We start from the raw sequence: 22,817 nt of genomic DNA, 5'->3' as shown, positions 1-22,817 counted from the left end.
CAGAACTTTTTCATAAAAATAAAATATCAAATAAAATAATAAAAACACTAAAAACCTAATAATGTCTATCCTCAAAGCTTATCGACAGCTTACACTTTCTCACTCCTTTTCTTTTTCATTTTAACTTTTTAACACTACATTCTTTTTCTCTCCTCCACTTTCTCACTCCTTTTTTTCATTTCCAGCAATTCTTTTCCATTATTTTCTAGCAAAACAAACAAAACCCAGAAACTGAATTCCTTAAAACCCTCTAATCCCTAACTTTATTGGGTCCTATAAACTATTTTTTAATGTCTACACCACTAGACCAGCAGCAACCACCACCCATGGAAGTGACCCAACAAGTCTACACAGCTCATACGGGTCATGGGTCTGTTGGACCCTTTATAGCAGTTCTAGCAGTGATCACCATCCTAGGAGTCTTAGCCGGCATGGTTGGCCGTCTCTGTTCGGGTCGTCGGATTATGGGCCATGGGCAATATGATTTTGAGGGTTGGGTAGAGAGAAAATGCTCTTCTTGTCTTGACGGTCGGGTCGACCCACCACCAGCCCCACCTGCTGATATTCCAGTAGCAGAGCCATTAGAGGAAACGGGGCCTCAAGAAATCAAAGAAGAAGAGCAAGAACAAAGTAAACATAAATCACATGCAAGTAGTAGTGGTTCTTGATTTTTGATTGCTGGTATATTATATTGGGTTTCTTGGGCAATGATTCTTTTTAGTTTTTTGTATGTGAAAATGGTTTCTTTGGTGTTCAAATTTTAGATTTGCTCTTGTTTTCTGTTAATTTCATTGATTTGCTTGTCATAAAGAAGCATAACCCCGAAAAAAACAAATCATCTTCTAAGTTTTTATTCTCTTAATTATTAAAATAGAAACATATATATAATGGTCATAATAAATTAATAATTGAGGCTTAAGACTTAAAATAAATAAATAAATAAATATGTATATAATTAGGAAAATAGAGTATAACCTAAATATTTCACTCTTCAAAAAAAAAAAATCTAAAATATTTCAATGAAATAATTTAAAAAGAATAAGTTTGATGTATTTCAATTGTAAAAAAAAAAAAAATTTTTGAGAATCATTTTATTATTTAGCAAAATAGAAGGAAAAGAAAGAATATGGGAAATAGTTCAAAATTTTCATTTTGGACCCACAAAATCTAATCTCCACAATTTAGAGAAGAAATAAAAGAAAACTTTAATTCTAATTGTAATTTTGAACTCTTAATCTCTCAATATACTCTTTCAAAAAAAAAAAAAAAAATCTCTCAATTTAAAAAAAAAAAAAAATCTAACTTAAATTATTGAAAGCTTAACTTTTGGAGTATTATTTTAGCATGGTTTTGGAATTTATTTTATTTTGTTCTTTTCTTTTGAGAAGAATGGTTGTTCTTCTGGTTCTGGATATGTTGATTCTTGAGAAATGGGTTTCTTTATTTTGCAAACCTCGTTATCTTTTATTTATTTCTTGACTTGGTTGCATTGGATTCCCTCCTTGTTATCTGTATCAGAATGACAGATTGTAATTTAAATGAAACATTCCTTCATTACCCACAACAGACAATTTTATTTAGGACCTCATGCCACTTTGGCATTTTAGAATTTGGCCCATTAATCTAATTTTGGAAGTGATATTCCCCAAGCTAAACAATAATTTAATGCTCTTCATTCTGACACTTTCGATTTGAGCTGACAGTCGTAATCCGATATAAAATATTTATCGCATTTAAAAATTTAAAATTTAATATTCTTTAAAAAAATTATATGTTTACAGTAAAAATTTTACGTTCTCTAAAAAAATCATTAAATTTATTTAAGTTATAATAAATTATTAAATAAATGTTTTTAATTTAATATTAATTTTTTAAATAAAAATATTAAATTGAAATAATAATTATTGGTCATATACAAAGGGTAAATATGAAAAAAAAAATTATCACTCCTTAAAATTTTAAATATGACAAGTATTTTAGAATAAATTATTTTTTTAAATGTATGATAAATATTATGAAACGAATGTAATATATTGCATGTGATTAATAGCATAAGAATGTGAAAGTTCCAACTTTAATACTCATCCTCGATTTATCTCCTCTTTGAGTTAAATTTCACAATTTATGACTTTTACATAAAAATTTAAAAAAAATGACTGAAGAATCTCAATTTTAGAAAAAGAAAGTAAATTAATTAAATTATTATTTAATTCATGCTCATTGAATTGAGACAAAAATTAATATAGATATTTAAATAAAGATAAAGTTGGAATAAAATAATTAATAATATTTTAATTTTCTAAAAATATCATTTAAATAGAAAAAAAAAAGGTAAAAAACTGTCAAATTTAATGGAACTGAATGAATATATGTGATAGAAACCTCATTTTAAATATTTAATGATTGTTTATTAAATTCAAAGATGTTCTACTATTTCAATCTCTTTTTACTCAGCACATGTGTTTCAATGTTGGGATTAAAATTAAGACGGTATTTAAGTAAGCCTATCAAGAGGACAGAAGGCAGGTTACGAAGCGCAATAAGGTCAGAAATTACATTAAAAATATTATGTGATAAATGTTTTTACAAGGCTAAGGCTTCATTGGGCAATAATTAATATTTAAATTTTAATTATTATCTTAAAAAGTTAATCAACAATAATACACTGTTTTAACTAAATTTTTACCAAATACAATAACTTAGTAATTAAAATCAAACAATTACAACCGTCGATTCTAATCAACCCTATCTACAGAAATCACAAGGAGGAATTATCTCCAGGTTAATAACTAAAGAATTAGAAACAGTAATGTATTAACTAATAACTTTATATATAAGTGGAAATAATATGCCATGTGATGGTGAGCAGCTTTTGTCTCAGACCACCACCAATATGAGGATGCCACAAGTCAATAGTGATCAGAAGAAGCCCATAAGACGTGGCCCAACTTAGGATTTATTATTATACGTGAGCTCTGGGCTCTGTTAGCTTCCGAATCAAGGCCCATCTGGTCTTTAACTAAAACCCATTACCATCTCATCATCATCGTCATTTGAGAATGGCACCAGGGAGTTAATAATTATACTTGCTTTTTCAACCAAGTATAATTATTAACACGAGGAGCAAGAATTTTTTAGTTAGGTGAGTCAAAAGAAAGAACACTCTATAATGTAACTCATCAATATATAAATTCTCGTTCTTTTTTTTTTTTTTTTTTTTTTTTTTTTGGAATAATTCTTTCTTTCTATAAATGACATAAAAATGATAGAATTCTAAATATCTGATCTTATATAAATTTTGAATATACAAATATTTTAAATTTAGCAATATTATACACATCGTTATAATTAAAATATAATCTAATTAACATTATAATAAATAAAATATAATTTTCGCGTACGTAAATATGGTAAATAGTGTAAATAAACTATGCATACCACAACTTCCAATTGAATGCGACAGTGCCCTTGTTATTAACATGATTGAGAGCAGTCCTAATTTGAGCAGTAGGCACCTGTAATTGTCTTTTCTAATAAATTAAGTTAATTTAATTAAAATTTTATAAGTTATTTTTAGTAGTTATTAGGAAGGATAATAATTTCATGATTCACTCCATTAATTTTTAACTATTAATATTAATATTATGATGTTATTAATAATATTATGAAAAGACAAATCAATTTATCTATAGTCAAACATGAAATATAGCTTACAAAAGATTAGTAAATTAATAATTATGGTGATACACAACTTGATGTTTTGCTTCTTTTATATCAAAAATTTATACAATTAACCAATTTACATTTACATTACATATATTAATATGAGCTTTCTATATATAGATTTTTCTTATCAATTATGAGCATTAGATTCATTATGTGTATTGAGGAAAGCATGCTGGTTTCGATTCGATTTTGCTTGGTTTTAGTAAGTTTTTTCCTTTTTAATATATATATTTTTTTGTAAACCACTAATATTCGGATCTTATTACTGGGGATTGCTCAATCCGGTTCGAAGGTTTAATCACAGTTAAAACTCTTTGCCTTTCCCTACATATATGTTTAATGAGGATCAAAGTTAAAAGAGAATGCTATATGTCAAAAGTCAAAACCATAGATTGCGGGGAACATATGAAATTGGAGTAAAAAATTGATTGGCTATTGACAACGTATAGCAATGCTCGTCCACACTAAAGGAATGCATATTTATCACCATCATGACCAAAATGATTCAATTCTATACGGTTTCTACAAATTTGAATAGGCTTTCAGTTGTATTATGATGGGTATATTTTGTTTATACGCAGATTAAAAATTTTTAGGATTCCCTCAAATTTGAGATTAATCGTATTCGAATCAGATATACACCGAATTAATATTATCATTCTTATTAGTTAGAATATTTTATAATATTATTAAATGTACTGTTAAGATAAATGTTATATTAAAAATATTTTTGATTACATTACATTTTATTAAATTTAGCAAACAGATTATGTATCTGAAGTCAAAAGGCAGTATGGAGCCATTAGGGAGGTGGATTAAGGATAAGCACAGCATAATAAATAAACAAAACAGCTGACGTGGATTAAACAAAGCAAAGTAGTAAAATTATTTATGTGTATTAATATTCCCTTGTTACGTGGACAAAGCAAAAAGGGCCCACTAAAGTTGACACTTTGTGATAACCTCATTTGGGTTCCTCTTTTAGTGGCCATTTTACATGTATCCAATATCCTATTTTTGATTATTGAAGATGAACCAAAAATTTAAATATCTACCATTTTTAGTGGCAATGACATGTATTTCAATGGTATTAGGAAATGTCATTATCTATAGAAAGAAAGTAATGCCTTTATTCTCTGTGTCAAATTATTGATGTGACTTTATTTGATTACATGAGTCAATATCTAATGTGCTAGACTGAGTGTACATAAAAATTTTTTCAATTTTACTGTATATTTTCATCTAATTTAAATAGAACAAATAAAATTCTATATGGTATGAATTGGATTTTTTTTTTTCCTTCTAAAACTAATGGTGGAGGGATTTTAGACGTTTGGTCGTCCGCAATTAATATTTTTATAAAAAATTAATTTCTTAAAGAAATAGATTCTAAGTTTAAATCGCTCTCTCCATCTCTAATTGATAGTTACTTTTTTTTTATATATATTTATCCCAAATTATAATCAATTTATTATTTTAATAAGTTAATTAATATATTAAATCTCTATTATACTCATATTTAATATTATTGGTTAAAAATAATTTTTTTATTTTTGTCAATCACTCTCCATTTTTCAATGCAATTATTTATTGATGTTCACTTTGAAAATTAAAAATGTGAGTATTTACCAAGTTTAGCCATTTTTAATATATATTAACCAACTTTAGATAGTTTATTAATGTTGGTAGATGCAAAAAAGTCAATAATAGATTAATAAGTACATCTCATATCAAAGTAAGGATATAATTGAAAAAATACATTGAAATTTATATTTCTAATTAAAATAATTAATTTTTCTTAATTTTTTATGCAATAAAAAGTGTGTTTATAAATTCGGAACGGAACGAGTATTTAATTATATTTGATAGACAATAAAGATTTTCCAGAAAAATCCTTTGGTTTTGCAGATCTCATTTGGGTTATTTTTTACAGCATTTAATTCCCTTTTTCAGTAAAAAAATTATTTTAAGAAAAAAGATAATTAATGGTATTACTATTATTATTTTTTAAAATATCTTATTTTAAACAAGAATCAAATTTTCAAATATAGTAATTTTTCTATATAGAGTATATGTATATGGAAAGATAAGGATAAAACGTATATATTTAAAAATTGAATATTTCTAAATATAAAACTTTTTATATCAACCTATTATTGAAATCTTATCCAGCAAATGTTACGGACAAATTAATAATTTTGTTTATAAATTTCAAAAATATATTATTTATAAATGAAAATGTATAGCTGTAACTCATACAATGCCTCAATAAGTCTCTGTGTGTAAATATAATGAACATTACAAGTGTGCATGAAATGAAGAAAATACCAGCTCAGTTCTTGAAACTATGTTGAATTTTCTGAATATAAATTTAATAATTTCATTCTAAATCTCGTCTAGACAATAGTTTATAAACAAGATCGGTTATTTAATTAAAATCAATCAATCTATCTCAAATTAAGCTATATCCTATCTAAAAATCGATTATTTCCACCTTTTTCACTGCTTGAAATTTTGTATAAATGTCAAATCATATTTATAAAAATATACTTTCATCCTCGTATTTATAGTTTCTTTTATGATATCAATTATTCATTAAGTAAATCTTTTTGAATAATTTTTTTTATTGAACTAAAAATAAAGATATTAATTCATAAAAAAAAAAAAGAATACTAATTGTAATTAGTTTGATTGTTGTTTATACTTAATATTATCATCATTTTATCAATAATAATAAAAGAAGGGGCAGATGGATAAATTAAAAAAGTACCGTATAAAAAAACAAAATAACCAAAGACAGAGTCCCGAAAAACATGGAGAGAGACAACTCAAATGGGCAGGCAGATATAAGAGAAACGGAAGAAACCTTTAAACCAACTCTTCAAATCCTTTTTCTATTTTTATTTAACTAATAATTAATTTTATTTTAAAAAATAAAATATGGAGTAGTACTTATTTATTAAGAGGGGAAGTTCTAGGGTTTTACTTCTGTTACAGAAAGAAGTCTCTAGAAGACTTATACATACATAAATACAGAAAGAAAGAGAATCAGAGACCAGAGACAGAAAGATGGGCAGGCCGAGGTGTTACTTGGACATAAGCATAGGAGGAGAGCTTGAAGGGAGAATCGTGGTAGAGCTTTACAACGACGTCGTTCCTAAAACTGCTGAGAATTTCAGAGCACTTTGTACTGGCGAGAAAGGCATTGGCCCTAACACTGGTGTTCCACTCCATTACAAGGTGCTTCTTCTTCTTCTTCTTCTTCTCTATAATTGATATTATTTATGTATGTATCTATCTTTCTTTCATGTATGTGTGCATGATTTTCTTGATGAAAAGACGATGGTGTCCTTTGATGCTCAGTGGCTTGTGATTTTTATCTCTTGATTCTGAATAAATTCCTTTATCAAATTTTGACTTTTTTTTCGCGGCAAGTGGTTGGTCCTTTCAGAATATTAAGGGCATTACAGTCTTTTGATTTTGCATTTCTTATCGTCTTCTTTGGTAAAGATTTCTTGTTTTTAGTTTTTTCCTATATCTTTTTTATAATTTTTTTGTTTGGCTATTGAGACCTGGAGAAAAGAAATTAATATTTTCTGGGTATTTTTTGTTTCATTTTAATTTTTTTTTTTTTGAATTAGTGTAAACTATCTATGTTTAAATATGATATCAGTTCTGGATTCTGGCCATGAACCAGGGTGAAATAACATGGCAGACAGGATATTGTCATTATAGCTTCATTAAACTATTGGTAACATTTCTTTTGTTAGAAGTAAATGAATTTAAATGTTGATTACTGTACTTTTTCGTGTTTGTTTATTTATTTGTGTCCTTTGGATTGTCTGATTTTCGCTTATATTTATGTTTTCTTATTTGCTTTGTCTTTGGGATTGAAGTTTGATTGATGATGTTGCCTTTTCCTTGTAGAAATTTTTTTTTTCTTAGCATTTGATTTTCTTAATTATTGTCAGAAATGAGGCCTTATAAGAAATTTAGACTGAGGCTTAGGCTTGGCTTCAGCTAATCTCGAGACTTAAAATTTCATTGCTTGCTCATTGAAGACACTATCAATATATAATTTTTCTTTGCATAGCATCTATTATTGCATTTGGGAAGAGAAGTTAAACCTTCTTTTAGTTGATTTATACTTTAATTATTTGGTATTTCAGGGATGTCCATTTCATCGAGTTATCAAAGGTTTTATGGTGCAAGGAGGAGACATCTCTGCAGGAGATGGTACCGGTGGTGAATCGATTTATGGCTTGAAGTTTGAAGATGAGAATTTTGAATTGAAACATGAGAGGAAAGGCATGTTATCCATGGCCAATGCTGGTCCAAACACAAATGGATCACAGTTCTTCATTACAACAACACGCACATCTCATTTGGATGGAAAACATGTTGTATTTGGGAAGGTTGTTAAAGGAATGGGAGTTGTTCGTTCAATTGAGCATGTCACAACTGGTGATGGTGATTATCCTACTGTTGATGTTGTAATTGCGGATTGTGGGGAGATCCCTGAGGGGGCAGATGATGGGATATCTAATTTTTTCAGGGATGGTGACATTTATCCTGATTGGCCAGCTGATCTTAGTGAGAGTCCTGATGAACTTTCCTGGTGGATGGATGGTGTGGATTCGATCAAGGCTTTTGGAAATGACCACTATAAGGTAATGGATTTCAGACTTTGTTACATTAGAGATTTTTCACTGTTGCATACTGAGGGTGCAGGATGATTTAGTAACCTAATTGTGCCTTTCAACAATTTTTTTTTTCTAGAATCTATTGTGTCATTGTATGATGGATACCTCAGGCTGCCAAACTTTCTTGGAGTTAACCCTCTTCTTTAAGCTCAGCACATTCTTATGCTAATAAAATTAACTATTGATTTCAGAAACAAGACTTTAAGATGGCTCTTAGAAAATATCGCAAGGCTTTACGCTATTTGGATATCTGCTGGGAGAAAGATGGGATTGATGAAGGTGAATAGTCTGTTTTCTCTATATAATTTGCTATTTGCTTCAATGATTAAAATTACATTAGTTACCCACTTTATTTGAACTACATCTGAATGAATAACATTTTGCTTCTAATGCTTTACAGAGAAGAGCTCATCTCTAAGAAGGACAAAGTCACAGATATTCACTAACAGTGCTGTAAGTTCTTGTTTTCGTTTTTCTTTTTAGACTGTTTGGATCATTATTTGCAGGTGAATACTAAGTGAGCTAGCTCGGCATATCATTAGTATAATGATTGCTACTAGAGCACGAGGATTATCAAATATTGTCATCAAAATATTTGCTTTCTGAGCTTGATTTATCTATGCTGCTACATGATGGAACCATCTGCATGACTTTGTGATAGGGCCTGTCTGAATTTTTTATTTTTTATTTTTTATTTTTTATAATCAAAAGATGCAGAGATTATATTGCTATAATCTTGGCATTATGATAACAGCTGTTATATATTGAGATATTACTGTTAGTTAGAATTTTAAAGGACCTCTTTAAATGGCTTTTTTTTTTAGGCTTGTAAGTTAAAATTGGGTGATCTGAAAGGAGCATTGTTGGACGCAGACTTTGCTATGCGTGAAGGAGATAATAATGTGAAAGCTTTGTTCCGCCAGGGGCAGGTTTGCATCTGTTATTGGCAATAATTTCGATAAAAAGACATCCTTCAATATGTAAAGATGGAATAGCTTGCTTGTGTTTTGTGTACTGATAGTGGTGGTTATCCTTATGCTTTGCATTAGGCACACATGGCTCTTAATGATGTTGATGCTGCTGTTGAAAGCTTCAAGAAGGCATTGCAGTTGGAGCCAAATGATGGTTAGTGCATGCTTAAATACACTGACAACTTTTTGCTGTGATCTATTGCTTCACACAGTTATTACACGTACGGATGTATTACAATGTATTGGATGCTTAAACATTTGTTTAAAATAAACATTTTTAATAGATAAGTCAATCTGCTATTTACATGAAATCTGTTGAACATGGCTGATATCTGACATTTGTATCTGGTATATCACAGCTGGAATAAAAAAAGAGCTTGCCGCTGCTTGGAAGAAGGTGGGTAGATTAAACTAAATATGTAATATTTGATTTTGCTATATACTCATGGCCAATTGGGTAATGAATGATTTAACTTCTTACAGATTAATGATAGACGTGATCTGGAAAGAAAGCAATATCAAAAAATGTTCCAATAACATTTACATGGCAACTGGTATGTGAACTGCTTTTGGAAATTATTGTCACTTGATGTTGTGAATTACCAACTCATGGTTTTAATGCAGGCTGCTGATTCCTTAATTGAGCAAAGCTTCAGATTCATTGTGCTATTTCATAGGGGTTGGTGGACTCGACTGGTTCAGGCTTTTTTTTGTTACAAAACTCTGTTATTCTGGAGTGAATATTCGGTATGTAATTATTCTCTGCCCTTTTTTATATTTTCCTTTCATGCACAAATATTACATGGTACTTTGAATGGTCGAACTCTCCATATTTTCACAATGCCAATTGTTTGATGTGTGTAATTGACATTTTATTGTCTGCTTCTTTCGACCATGGGTCACATGGTGGAGCGGAGTGGAGTGTATCTTTCATTAATGGACGATGTTTCTTAAATTGCTTTTCAGGTTTTGTTTAGAGAGCAGGATAATCTTAGCAAAGGCAACTGTACAAATCAGAGGCTTGAACCAATTCTTATTATGTAATTTCAATTAGGGGGGTAGGTTTAGTAAGAGTTGAAACTGGTCAATTGCCATTTGATGGACATGATCTTTTCATGTTCAAGGAAACATTGAAAATAAAATAGACGTTTTTTTGGAATTTTACTGTTTCATCTGTCAAGAATATTGCTTTTGATGTTGTATACTCAGTGGCTCAAACTGGCTACAAACTTTTAATTTTGTCAAATATTAAATCTGTTGGCGGCTAATGTTCAGCCTTATTGTTTCTTGTTCTGTAATGCTCAGGTCATTCAGTATCCAAGTATTTAATTAATTAGGTTTCAATTTGATGTTTTTTGCATCATTATGCTGCAAATTTGGGTTATTAGTAATTAGAAGAATTATCTGATCAACGGTGACAATTGGTGATGATATTTGATATCTGCAACCAAAATGGTATCGGAAAGATTACTTGCAGAGAGGCTTGATATATTTTGGACACAATCGATTATTATATTGTAAGGAGAAGACAAACATTAATTTGTCTGTACCATAATATGCTCACACCAGGTTATACAAGGAAAAAATATATTTCCACTTTCAACCTCAAATACTTGCATCTTACAACAAATACAATCTTATGTTGGAGCAGGAGCACGAGTTCCATAAATCCAAATAGAAAATTGAGGATCAACTTACAATGAATGCTCATTCGCTTTCTGTCAAAAGAAGATATTTAGGACTCAATTGTGTTCAATCTTCTGTCAAAAGAACATATTTTTGGACTCTGCGCAATCTGAGAGACGAATGCATATTTTCTGCAATGACCTTCCCAATGCTTCCAGTCCATAAAGGATCGTCAACAAGGGCGTTCTAGTGTGTTGTCAATGGCTAATACACACGACAAACTCAAACAAGAGGGGAAGTATGTTTAATTCCAAAAACTACATGCCGCCGAAATGCGAGTCTAAGCTGTAGTTAGAGAGGCCCAAATCCCTCAAAGCATCAGTAGCAGCATCCTTACAGGTTTCATGGGTTTCCCTAGCCCTCCTGATAATTTTCTCAATCCCTTGATTTAGCAAGAGTGTTCTGAAAAGCGGAAGAAAAAAAAATATTAGTCATATCTATAAATTAGTGATGGAAATTGCATGACAAGTCACTAAAGCAAGTTGAACATGTCCTGGTCAGAAGTACAGTACTGAGACCATATACATATGCCAAAAGAAGTAAACGACCAAGAAAAATGAAAAACGACAGAACATTATATTTAAAAGGAGAAGAAAATAACTTGCCTATTCTCTGGGTTCCGAACAACAAGATTTCGAATCATGAAGCAGGAATTCCTCTGCAATTGTGGTGCAGAAGGAAACTTCTGCATTGCTTGGATGACAAACTCTCCAGCTCCAGCTTCAATGGCACGGGCTGCATTATCAGGGGATCTTAGAGAGAGTACTGTGATGATGGACATAACCTGAACCATATTAAAAGGAAAAAGAACAAACAAATCAATCAAAAGACAAAGCCATATAAATATATGATGTTATAGACAATAGCTATTGGACATGAACAAAAATATATTGTAACTAATGGGGGACAAGCACATGTTGGGTATCATCTTGAATCGATACCTGTCTAAGTTACAGCCATATGCAAAAGACTATAGGCATCTTGCTGTTAATGAACATAACCAAGATAAGATGGCAGTAAAATATCAAACTAAATGCCAACAAAAGCAACGCATGCTACAGTGAGAATCCAATGAGACTTGAAGATGAACCAAACATTTTATTTGGTAGAACACTAAATTAATATGGACATGATGAGTAGACACTGAATATCGCAAGACCGACTTCTACCTCTTGTAGGACAGAAGGGTCATCAGAAAATCTGGCTGAAAGTCGGATTAGCCTGTCCAAACCCCTCTTCTCTATGATGGCGCTCTTGTTTGAGTCACTTCCTGCCAACTAATCAAACAAAATATTTAAGTAAAACTATGACCGAACAAGCAATCTATTGACAATAATTTTATGAGAAATTAAAAGCATCTTCTGCTTCATGATTATTTTCTCAGATTGCTCTGAAACACAAAACTCAAACTCATGAACATTAAATCAAAAAGGCAACTTAACAATTATGCTTTTGGAAATCCCCAAAAAATAGTGCTCTACTATGCTGTTGTTGTACACCAGGAATAATTATATCACAATTTGTATTTAACAGAATTGGTAGAACAGTTTCCAATGGATTGGTAAAAGCCAATTTATCTCACCCATAAAAGACAAAATTGACTAAGGTACTATTCTCCATTTTCTTCTGCACAATAGTAGAAGGGAGTTGCAAAATATCATTATACCAAACCAAAATTAATTTTAATAAATAAAAAAGTTGAAAATGAAAATATGAACTCTAAACCATCTTTTAATGGCCTCTGGTTTCATCCAAAGAAATAGGAACTAAAGCACTAAACTTAAACAAACGAAGTAGTTTTTTTCTTTATACCTTGGACAACAATGAACAACAAGTTCTAGCAACGGCTTTGTTGCCTTGTTCACCACTGTCATCAATACATTGGAGAATTGCATCAATACCACCTCTTTCAGCAATGGATTTACATATTTCATCCTGCAGCAAAGAAGATGAAGAAGCAGATAAAAAATAACCTTAAGAACAAGGATACACCCTAATTCAGTCTAATTATCATGAAGAAAAATAAGATTGCTCTAAAATGTAAGACTAGTAAGTCCAGTTATCTGAAATATATGAGACAGAGAACTACATGAAATGTTGAAACTAGAAGAAAATATTTAATTTCCAAGCATCCCAATGAAAATATTGCTCTAATGGAAGAAAATAATTCATGTGGTTAATATCTTATTTGGTGGAAAGGCTTAATTGAGTTGCATTAGCATTTCCAGAGTATAGTGAGCAGGCAAAGTAACATAAATTGAGAAGTAACTTATCCAAAGTGGCACTACTTAAGGTATAGTTCATGGTAAATGAAACATCCTTAGTACTTCTGAAACTTGAGAACAATAATGTTAATTAGTAATATTTTTAAGCACATAAATCATATAGGAAACAAGAAAATGGTACATGGGCAGAATTGTTTACATGTCAAACAATTACAGTTGCAGAAAGCTGTATAATTATAAAATTTGAGAAAATAAATCAAAAGGAGGGGAAAACATTTCACATAAATGTACAAATTATTTCTAGAGTATTGATACAATAAAATCAAATGAAAATTTCAAAAATTTGTGCAATTAACTTTTTGACATCCTAGATTTGAACAAGCTTACATTGACGGCAACAGCCTTTAAAGCAATGGTTGCTGAAACTAGACTTGGTGATGTAAGCCCTCCATGTAATGATTGCACAAGAGCTCCTGCAATTCCAATCTTTGCAAACCTTCGCGCATAACCATAAACCTGAAGTTTTCACAATGTCAGTTTATTTGAGGAAGGCTTTTTCCCTCAAGGCATGGTAAGCAAGCATTTGAATGCAGAAATCATACATCACTGGCAACAAAATCTTAGCACGCTAGAGGGATCGTGAAGTCAACAACTAAATTCAAAGCTCAACCTCACAACATTTATTCCATGGATCTGAACTTTTCTAACTTGCAAGGCACGAAATTAACCCCTTTGCATCTATTATCCTCTTGAATTTTTTAGTTTCATTATGCCAATATAAAGAAGTACACACATTCTAGTCTGACAACTACTTACTTGGGAAGCAACAACACGATTATCATCAGGAGTTAACAGGACGCGAATGGCATCATATAAACTCTGAATGTTTCCTGTACTCTGCCTACTCAGTACTTGCAAAATAAGTTCATCAATTTTCAATTCCATGAACGACTCTTTCAGAATCTCATTGCCAGTTGCAGCCACAGCAACAACAGTAAAACCACTATCCAGAATGTCTACACTTTCATTTCCATTCTTTAAGATGCTGGCCAAGATTGTTGGTCCACCACTGGACCGAAATGTTTCTGTACTTTGCACATCTGCATATCACCGTGAACATCATATAAATACCAATAAGAATGAATTGGACATTGCCAGATTTGCAGTTCAAAGATTACTTCAAAAATCACAACGAATGACAAATAGAGAATAATTGAAACCAACCTCACTTCTTATAAAGTTAGCACAAGAAAAGCGGAGGAGGAATACTTCAAGATATAAAAAGAATAATTCAATATATTTTTATTAATTTTATCACTATTGGACTGAAACAAAGCATCAGTGGATAGGGAATGAGATATTTCCGCTTCTTTACATACAAAAATACCTCAAAAACCTTTTGGCAAAGTGTAACAAGTTTTTTTTTTTTATCTCAAAATTATGTCTCAACACCTCAAATTTCGAATTCAAATAGATTTTTGAAAGCCATTTTCAAATGCACTTCCATGCATAGCTATATGAGTTTGTAACGCGAATTAATTGAGCATATTTTTTTTGAAGTTTCATATGATCAAACTTTGGCATTTCCCATGCAATTGATTTTGGGCCAAACTTCCATTGCAATATATGATTTGCATATGTGTGAACACCTCAACAATTTTCAGAGGTATCTGCTCATGAGTTGCAATAACTAACAAAAAACTACCTGTGCATACGTACGTACCGTAAAGAAACAATGCCAATATCTTCAAAGCCGAAACAAGAACCTGCTTGAAATCAACCGGGATCTTGGAACAAAAAGAGCAAACCAATTCAATACCACCATTTTTAACAGCAATAGCGGCATTTCCAGACCCTTCAACACTGCACAATTCTATTAACTTATCAAATAACTTCAATATCTCATCCAAATGATCATTACTAATTTGATCCTCTGAAATAGATTCCAATTCCCTCAATCTTTCCAAACACTGAAAAATTGGATTGTCTTTTGCACTACCTTCTCCTGGAACGCACGTCACAATCCCTGCAAACAACTTTCTTTTTTATTATCTAAATGAAAGATAAAAAGAATGGAGGACGGAGAAGTGAAAATTAGATATTATGGAGATTACCTGAGAGATCGACGCCTTGAATAGTGAGAGTCTGGATAGCGTCTTCTAGGGCTTCGATGGGTTCCATGCCGAGGTCTTCTATGTTCTCCTTCACTAGCTCGTCAAAAGCATCCTGCGAGATCGTACGGAGAGTCTTGTTTGGGCCCATCTCTCTCTCAGTGGAGATTGTAGAAGTTGTAGAGCTGAAAGTGAAAGCTTTCTATGGCTCTCTGTTAAATGGGAACTGAACTGAAGCAGTGAGGTGCATAGGAACGGTAAGGAGAGCGGAGGCACCTGATTTGATCATTTGAATATTAAAAAAAAAAAAAAAAAGAATTGGAAAGAAATTTTTTAATATGAAAAGGAAATTCTAATTGAATAAAATAAGTTTCGCCTACGCTCTCAAAAAAGAAAAAAAAAATTAGCTAAAAGTTTAAAATGTGGAATATTACAAAAATTTTAAACACATCATTTTGATTTTGCAAAATAATATTTTTAAAAAATATAATAAATCGAGTTCCTTTCAAAAAAAAAAAAAAAAACAGTATTTATCCATATTTTTATTTAACTTAACCTGATTACTTTATTCATTATTTCTTTTCTAATAATTTAAAGAGTGTTTCAAAACTAATAATATACTATATTTCATAGGTATACCTTAATGATTTTCTTTTCTTTTTTTAAAAAAAAAAAAAAGAAAATTGGCAATTCATCAATATAAATATATATATAACATAAGTATATTGTAATATTTACATAGAAATAGGAAATACAAACATAAAAAAAGTAAATATAGAAAATACAAATATAGAAAATAGAAAGCTTGAAGATCTAAAATCTACACCTTACACCCATACCATAAAAACTTGGTTCCATTGATAAAATTATTAGAATCAAATTCTTGGTTGAATTATTATATTGGCACTCTCTCACATGAGTTTCACCTGATGGGATTTAGAAAATACTGCCACTAAAAAGTAAAAAGTAATGAATAAAACAGAAAAGAAAAAAAAAAAAAAAAAGAAACCTTAAAAGAACTATTTGTTTATTTTTTTCCCAAACTTGACTTCTTGTTATATACAGAAAAAGCTGCTTACAACAAACTTCCTAGGACATTTGATTCTATATACAGAGGTAGGTGGTACACACAATACATCAACTTCTTCATAAGATTTGTGTTGAAACTACTTCAGACAATCTCAGACTCCATTCTATCGAATATACAATGTTAAACAGCTATCCTTTCACATGCAGACAATATAAGGTGATCTTCAATTTCTGAGAAGAATGGAGACAGACTAGCTGCATGGGTGTATATGAAACTTCATACTTTATTCACCTAAATTCTGTGCCGCAGCTAAATGCCTAACACGCTGGGTGAGTCGTCTTCTGTGGTAGATGCCAACCAAACGTAGAACAAGCACAAGAGCAATAGCAGCATAATCAAACAATCTAACAATTCCCAGACCCCCTGTTCATTAGCAGCCATCAAATCTGTTAGACATGGTCAAATATCTAGAAAAATAACAGTCTATATTTGAAGCGTAGGCATCAGTGCTGCTACTATACACTTTGACAACTAGATTTTACGGTGGGAGCCTGGGAGGCCCATAAAACTGCACACACAATTCTGGACAAGTAAAAAGTTTGAACCTTGCACAGGAAAGGTTCAATAGGGAGACTGAGATCCATGCATCTCATATTGGCAAGCATCGTTCAGCTATAATAAGTTGTGAAGAAGTAATAATGTCTTCGGAAAGGCAACTTACCTGTAGGAATGAAGTTAAATGGAGTAGCAGCATACAACACACTGAGTATCATCTGCGTATATGAAACACAATCAGTGTTATACCAGAAAACATACGAGGGGTATGCTCAGTGAACTACTACAAGCTTTTATAGCAGTTTGCTTCCAGGTCATCATATTACAGATACCAATCATTTGACAAAGGCTAAGCCGTCGCCTATTGATCACATAAGCATGACTACAGTGGGTCAGTAATTTCTACAACATTGATATTTAGCTCAATTTATTGTCCCACACCCTTTTTCAGCCTGACCACTTATGTGGTACTTAAAAAGGTAGTAGATTGGTTTAATATGATGATCTTAAACGTAATGTAATTATACTTGTCAGACTTTTTATGACAATTTTAAAATACTCAGAACTCAGAAAAGAGACTAGTCAGAAAATTGGCAAAAACTGTCGAAAGGAATCCACGGAACCTACTTTTTTACCATTTTGTTGACCAAATATGCGGAACTTACTGCAAAAAGGCGCATTTCATGAAGGTAGGAATCAGGTCTATCAGGATCCATCATTTGTTGGAAAATCCTCTTGATCAATAATGGTGACTCACGTACTTTCTGCCCAAATAATGCACTACAGATACTTTAGGAAGGATTATTATCTGCTTAAAAAAACTTAAGAAAAACGTTTATGCTTTATATGTAGATGAGAAATTTACACTAAGATATCAGACTCAAATTACTCAAATTATTATCTGTTTAAAACAACTTAAGAAAAATGCCTATGTAAACTTAAGAAAAATGCCTATGTTTTATATATAGCTGAGATATTTACACTTAAAGATGACAGACTCAAATAAATCAGGAAAGGATTTAAGCATAAATCTCCTTCAAGAAAACATGGAAAATTAAAAAAAACACAGACCAACCATTATAACACATTTATGTAGTAAATATTTATTTATTCAGAGAAGGGGAAAAAAGAAGAACATGATATGTCACGCATACATAACCATGCGTCCTCAACCCTCATACTCCAACATTTTGCATAACTAAACACACAATCTAGCAAGGCAATGCCTAAAGAATCCATAATATTTTCAGAACACCAATGAAGTGACGTATTATTCTAAAAGATCAATGTAAGTGCAATTATTTAGAAATGGATAAGAGAAGAGATCACTTGGCATGCAAAGAAATAAAATTATAAATCTCCAAACAGATCACAGAGTAGACCTACCCTAACAAAACCACGTGCCCCTCCAACAAAAAGGCAGTTATACCTATCAACATTAACCAGAACTTTGTTAACTTCCTCATCCTGCTGGTTATGTAATGACATCTCTGGTGTCAACTTGGTGATGCTGGAAGCACACATGGGACACTTGCAAGGTTTAGATGCTGCAGAATAATTCCAATACTGCAGTATGCAACTGCCTGCACTTGCAAAGGACAAGAATACTAGGGTAATTTGATAGTAAGATGGTGCAGCAACGTTCTATTTCTGAGATATACACAGAGATATAAGGCTTGCGTAATTCATGAAAAAACAGCAGTAAATGAAATTGGCAGGATGAACTTGTAACTTAAATTGATTATAACAGAGGGCTAAATGCCCAAACAACACATCAGCAAGGTTCATGGATAACTATAATTAGATCTCATAATCTCCATCTGAACTTATGGCTGAGTCTAAACAAGAATTTTTCTCCACAAAGAAACTGCAATTCCTAATTATTGTCAAGTATCTAACACAAAGAAAAGTGAGCATAATTATGAAAACCATAATTTTTTTTCCCACATAAACTGTCCAAGAAACTTTTCTTGACCCCCATCTTTCCCTATTGAAAGAAATTTTTCCCTTTTTATTTTTTTTCAAAATTTGTTGAACAGAAACAAAAAATCTCTTCTATATTTACAAGAGAACAAATCACAGCAGAAGTGAATGAATTGGAATCCCATAACAAGCAGCCTCATTTTCTCAGTTAACAATCACGCCCCTTTAGTAGCAATATTTTTCGGTTCCTTATTCTCGCCGGGCAAACAAAGTATCAACGTTAAACCCCGATAAAGCAATCAAAAAACAAAAAAACAAAAACTTGAATACAACAACTGCAGAATGCCAACAAAATCAAATTAATAAGACAAAAACGTACAAGCAACAATAATAATTAATAAGAAGAAGAAGAAAAAACGAACCGCAAAACCAGTGACCGCAAATGGCTTTACAAGGGACAGTGAAGGCACCGAAACAAATTGGGCAACAATCATCTAAAGGAGGACCCTCAACGCGATCAAAATCTCTAGGGTTTTTCTCGATCTCCCCTTCTTTCTCTCCACCATTTTGATCAGTAGAAGTTTCCCCCACAGGCACGACATCGTTTGATTTGCAAACTCTCCAGCATCTCATTCCCCGAGATAAACGCGCCCTCCATCTTTCCATTTCTAATTATCAAACAAAATTTCTATTCAGACAAAGAAAAAATCTTTCTTTAAAAAAAAAAGAGAGAGAATATAGAAGATGCAAGATGGATTTAAGGCGTGGCTTTATTTATCGGGTCGAATCTGAAGTTTTTGTATCGAAGGAAGCTAAACCCAAGCCCGGTTCGAATCCTCTATAAAATGAACGGTTTTTTTCTTTTCACCATCGAGCTAACATGAGTCGAGCTATGTTTAGTTCAAGTCATGTTTAAGCTTGAAAAGTTAAAGTCGAGCTCACTCATTTATAATTAATAATTAAAAAAAATAAATTATCTTTTACATACTTAACTCAAGTTGAGCTCAGTATAGGTAGGTTGGAGCTCAATTTGTTAATTTATCAAATAGGTTCAAACAATTTTTTCTTTCCAAAGCAAACTCTTAGCAACTCGCGACTGGTTTTACTCGTTTTCACCTCCATCCGCAATTATATTATGAAGTACTTAAAAAAAAAAAAAAAGGGAAAACAAAGGTGAGAAAACTACTGTATATTGATTGAGAATGTTGAAAACGCAGAAGAAATAATGGATTTGAGGAGTGTGTGTGTCACGTGAACACATTTTCCGGTGAGCTTTTCCGTCCTTTTTTCTTTCGGCGGTGGTACGGTTGCGTCACGATATTGTCACTCCCAATAGGACTCTGAGCATACGATTTGGCTCTGGTATTAATTTAATTACAAGTTTAGCTGAAGTTTTATTGTATTTTAAGGATATATAATACTTGATTCGTATAATTTTATTGGTTTGACAAAATATGCATATTAAGAATTTAATCAATAAAAGTTATTTTATTTTTTTTTACCCTTCGTTCATTAATATATTAATAAAAATTATTTATTCAATGAATAACTATAAATGTTATTTTGAAAAAAATAATTATTTACATTATTTAAATTTAGAAACTTACAAATATTTTGGAACTTCAAAAAATGAATAACAAGCAAACAAAACATGACGGGAGGAATAATAATCATATAATTTTTTCAAATATTATTTAGATTCTAATATAATTTGTTTGCAATAGACTAAAACATACAAAACTTCCTTTTTAATATAAATATTAATTAATTAGTTAGGGATATCCCTAATCAAATTATGCATATATTTAAAATTAAGTTTTATTTCTGAGTGAATTTAGGATACAACTTAATGTTCTTTTTATGCATATTATTAATTAAATTATTTGATCGTATCCTTTTTTTTTTTTTTTTTAACATGATGAGGTGTGACCTGTATGAAATCTTATATGAAAATAAATATTAGGGATTGATATGATTATATATATAAAAATGCAAGTAACACAAGTTGGTGATAAAATAAAAGAAGCATGTTTCAAATAATTTGATTATGTACTATATTTAATATTACCTAAACATGTGAAGTTTAAATGCAAAATCTATCAACGTTTCAGATGATTCATATATATAAAAAGTTAATAGTGGTTTTATTTAACCAGTCAATGAATAGTCCTTCGGCACCTAAATATGTGAAGTTTAAATGCAAAATCTAGCAACGTTTCTGATGATTCATATATATAAAAAGTTAATAGCGGTTTTATTTAACCTTTCAATAAATAGTCTCTCGGCGTAAATCAATAATTCTATAATTTAGCTATTTAAGAATGAAGCGTATTTGTTATGTTAAATCATATTAGTGCTCTAGGTAATAACTATTAACCCTTTAAATGAGAGTTCAAATATAATATGAGCAGATAATAAGTAAAATATTTTTCTTAATTTACCTAGAGTAATGAATCTCTTTGACCAATGCATAACTTCTGATGATTTATATTGATATCCAACTATTCTCCATATATAATTCGTGAATCGGGTAATATATATGAATAATTAAAATAAAGATAGCTTATCACTTAAACAACTGTGACATAAGATTTCTATTAATACAAGTAATTCTCTATACAGAATCTGTGTGGGTTTATTCAGTAATTGAATTAATATTAGCATCGTCTTTTCATGGGTCTAACCCGGAAAAAACAAAGGTATTAACATTGTCTTTTCACGAGAAAATAACTAAAATAATAATAAAATTGTGATAAACATCGGCTCATATGGGCACGCAAGTAATTTTCAAAAAAAACTTATCTGGATTGGGTTCGTGATTCACTTATGGACTAAATCAATAAAATTAAATATTTATATTGAAATAACGATATTTCTAACTATACATTTGGAAAAAAAAGGATAAAATTAAAATATTTTTTAAAGAATCTTTAGTCTCGTTGATTTGGTTCATAAATAAGATATGGATCCGGTTTCGATAAGTTTTTTTTTGTAATTTTCATTTAGATAATAAATTTTTTTTTTTTGTCGGAAAAAAAGGTTTTAACTTCTTTCTATTTATGAGCATGTAATTAAGGAAAATATGGTAACTTAATTAATAATTTACGTTTATTAAAAAAAATGATTTCCAATTCCATATGTATATCTATGGTATTTGAGCAATAAATTTAAACATTCCATATATTTTCTAAATTCTTTTGTTTGAATGAGAAAAAATAAACAATATTTTATAAAATTGATGAACTCCATTACAGTCTCAATTCCATAATTTTAGGTAACTACCATTAGCCCAAAAATGCCAAAACATTAAAAGAAAAGAAAAACTATAAAAAATATTATATTTCAAAAAAAAAAAGTGAGAATGGCTAGGGAGAATATTGGAATTGTTGAAAATGTTCCTATTAAGTTTATGAATTGATAAAAATATCATTAAAAATTTTAATTTGACTGGTTGAAAAAATAAAAATAATTTAATTTTGATTAGTCATATTAATTTTTTATTTAAATCTAACTTTTATTGGATAAATAAGAATTATGTTATATACTATATAAGGTATATGTAAAATATGATAATATATACATATTATATGGTAACATAATATAATATGGTAATACTATTTGATGGATACTAGATAAAGTATATATTAAATATGGTAAGAATATAATTAATTAATTATCTCTAAGGATTTTAATTTTATTGTCAAAAAATAAAGATAATTTAATTTTGATTGATTGTATTATAGTATACGTAAGGTACATATTAAATATCGTAAGAATATAATATTTTAATTATTATTTTTAATATATCTTTAATTTGATTGGTTATAATTATTGCCTGCAGATAATTTATTCTACAAAAAATAAATATAATTTATTATTATTTATTA

General features: G+C 30.4%; 3 protein-coding genes across 4 annotated transcripts; 2 read left to right on the top strand and 1 right to left on the bottom strand.

Moving 5' to 3' along the window:
• Positions 1-290: 290 nt before the first annotated feature.
• LOC105634230 (uncharacterized) lies at positions 291-668 on the top strand. Its single transcript, XM_012217059.4, has one exon. The coding sequence runs from the start codon at positions 291-293 to the stop codon at positions 666-668; it is 378 nt and encodes a 125-aa protein (XP_012072449.1).
• A 5,953-nt stretch (positions 669-6,621) lies between these two features.
• SQN (peptidyl-prolyl cis-trans isomerase / cyclophilin-40 (CYP40) / rotamase) lies at positions 6,622-10,680 on the top strand. Of its 2 annotated transcripts, none has more exons than XM_012217057.4 (10): positions 6,622-6,966; positions 7,896-8,396; positions 8,621-8,708; positions 8,830-8,882; positions 9,254-9,358; positions 9,479-9,554; positions 9,760-9,797; positions 9,884-9,954; positions 10,025-10,147; positions 10,367-10,680. In XM_012217057.4, the coding sequence occupies exons 1-8, from the start codon at positions 6,796-6,798 to the stop codon at positions 9,935-9,937; spliced, it is 1,086 nt and encodes a 361-aa protein (XP_012072447.2). In that variant the 5' UTR covers positions 6,622-6,795; the 3' UTR covers positions 9,938-9,954; positions 10,025-10,147; positions 10,367-10,680. The 2 variants fall into 2 exon arrangements, with proteins under 2 accessions (XP_012072447.2, XP_089572143.1); XM_089716017.1 differs by lacking the exon at positions 6,622-6,966 and adding an exon at positions 7,326-7,477.
• Positions 10,681-10,889: 209 nt separating this feature from the next.
• Positions 10,890-19,716, bottom strand: LOC105634227 (ARM repeat superfamily protein). Its single transcript, XM_012217056.4, has 13 exons — positions 19,353-19,716; positions 18,394-18,590; positions 17,673-17,771; positions 17,174-17,225; positions 16,775-16,875; positions 15,426-15,579; positions 15,035-15,337; positions 14,128-14,411; positions 13,699-13,827; positions 12,899-13,021; positions 12,256-12,363; positions 11,692-11,870; positions 10,890-11,488 (listed from the first exon to the last, which is right to left on the bottom strand). The coding sequence occupies exons 1-13, from the start codon at positions 19,594-19,596 to the stop codon at positions 11,344-11,346; spliced, it is 2,118 nt and encodes a 705-aa protein (XP_012072446.1). The 5' UTR covers positions 19,597-19,716; the 3' UTR covers positions 10,890-11,343.
• Positions 19,717-22,817: the final 3,101 nt, after the last annotated feature.

The sequence above is a fragment of the Jatropha curcas genome, chromosome 11, assembly GCF_041381405.1.
Source record: "Jatropha curcas cultivar XTBG-Jc1 chromosome 11, XTBG_Jcur_1.0, whole genome shotgun sequence".
Taxonomy (NCBI): Eukaryota; Viridiplantae; Streptophyta; class Magnoliopsida; order Malpighiales; family Euphorbiaceae; genus Jatropha; species Jatropha curcas.
Note: the sequence above shows the minus strand (reverse complement) of the source record. Positions and strands in the feature narration are given on the sequence as shown.

Excerpts from the sequence above, each read along its gene's own strand:
- LOC105634230 (XM_012217059.4), top strand. The coding sequence starts at position 291 with ATGTCTACACCACTAGACCAGCAGCAACCACCACCCATGGAAGTGACC.
- LOC105634227 (XM_012217056.4), bottom strand. The coding sequence starts at position 19,596 with ATGGAAAGATGGAGGGCGCGTTTATCTCGGGGAATGAGATGCTGGAGA. Across the intron at positions 16,876-17,173 it reads ATTTAACTTCATTCCTACAG|GGGGTCTGGGAATTGTTAGA; the intron begins GTAAGTTGCCTT and ends GCTAATGAACAG. Across the intron at positions 11,489-11,691 it reads GTTCGGAACCCAGAGAATAG|AACACTCTTGCTAAATCAAG; the intron begins GCAAGTTATTTT and ends TCCGCTTTTCAG.
- SQN (XM_012217057.4), top strand. The coding sequence starts at position 6,796 with ATGGGCAGGCCGAGGTGTTACTTGGACATAAGCATAGGAGGAGAGCTT. Across the intron at positions 6,967-7,895 it reads GTGTTCCACTCCATTACAAG|GGATGTCCATTTCATCGAGT; the intron begins GTGCTTCTTCTT and ends TTGGTATTTCAG. Across the intron at positions 8,397-8,620 it reads TTGGAAATGACCACTATAAG|AAACAAGACTTTAAGATGGC; the intron begins GTAATGGATTTC and ends TATTGATTTCAG.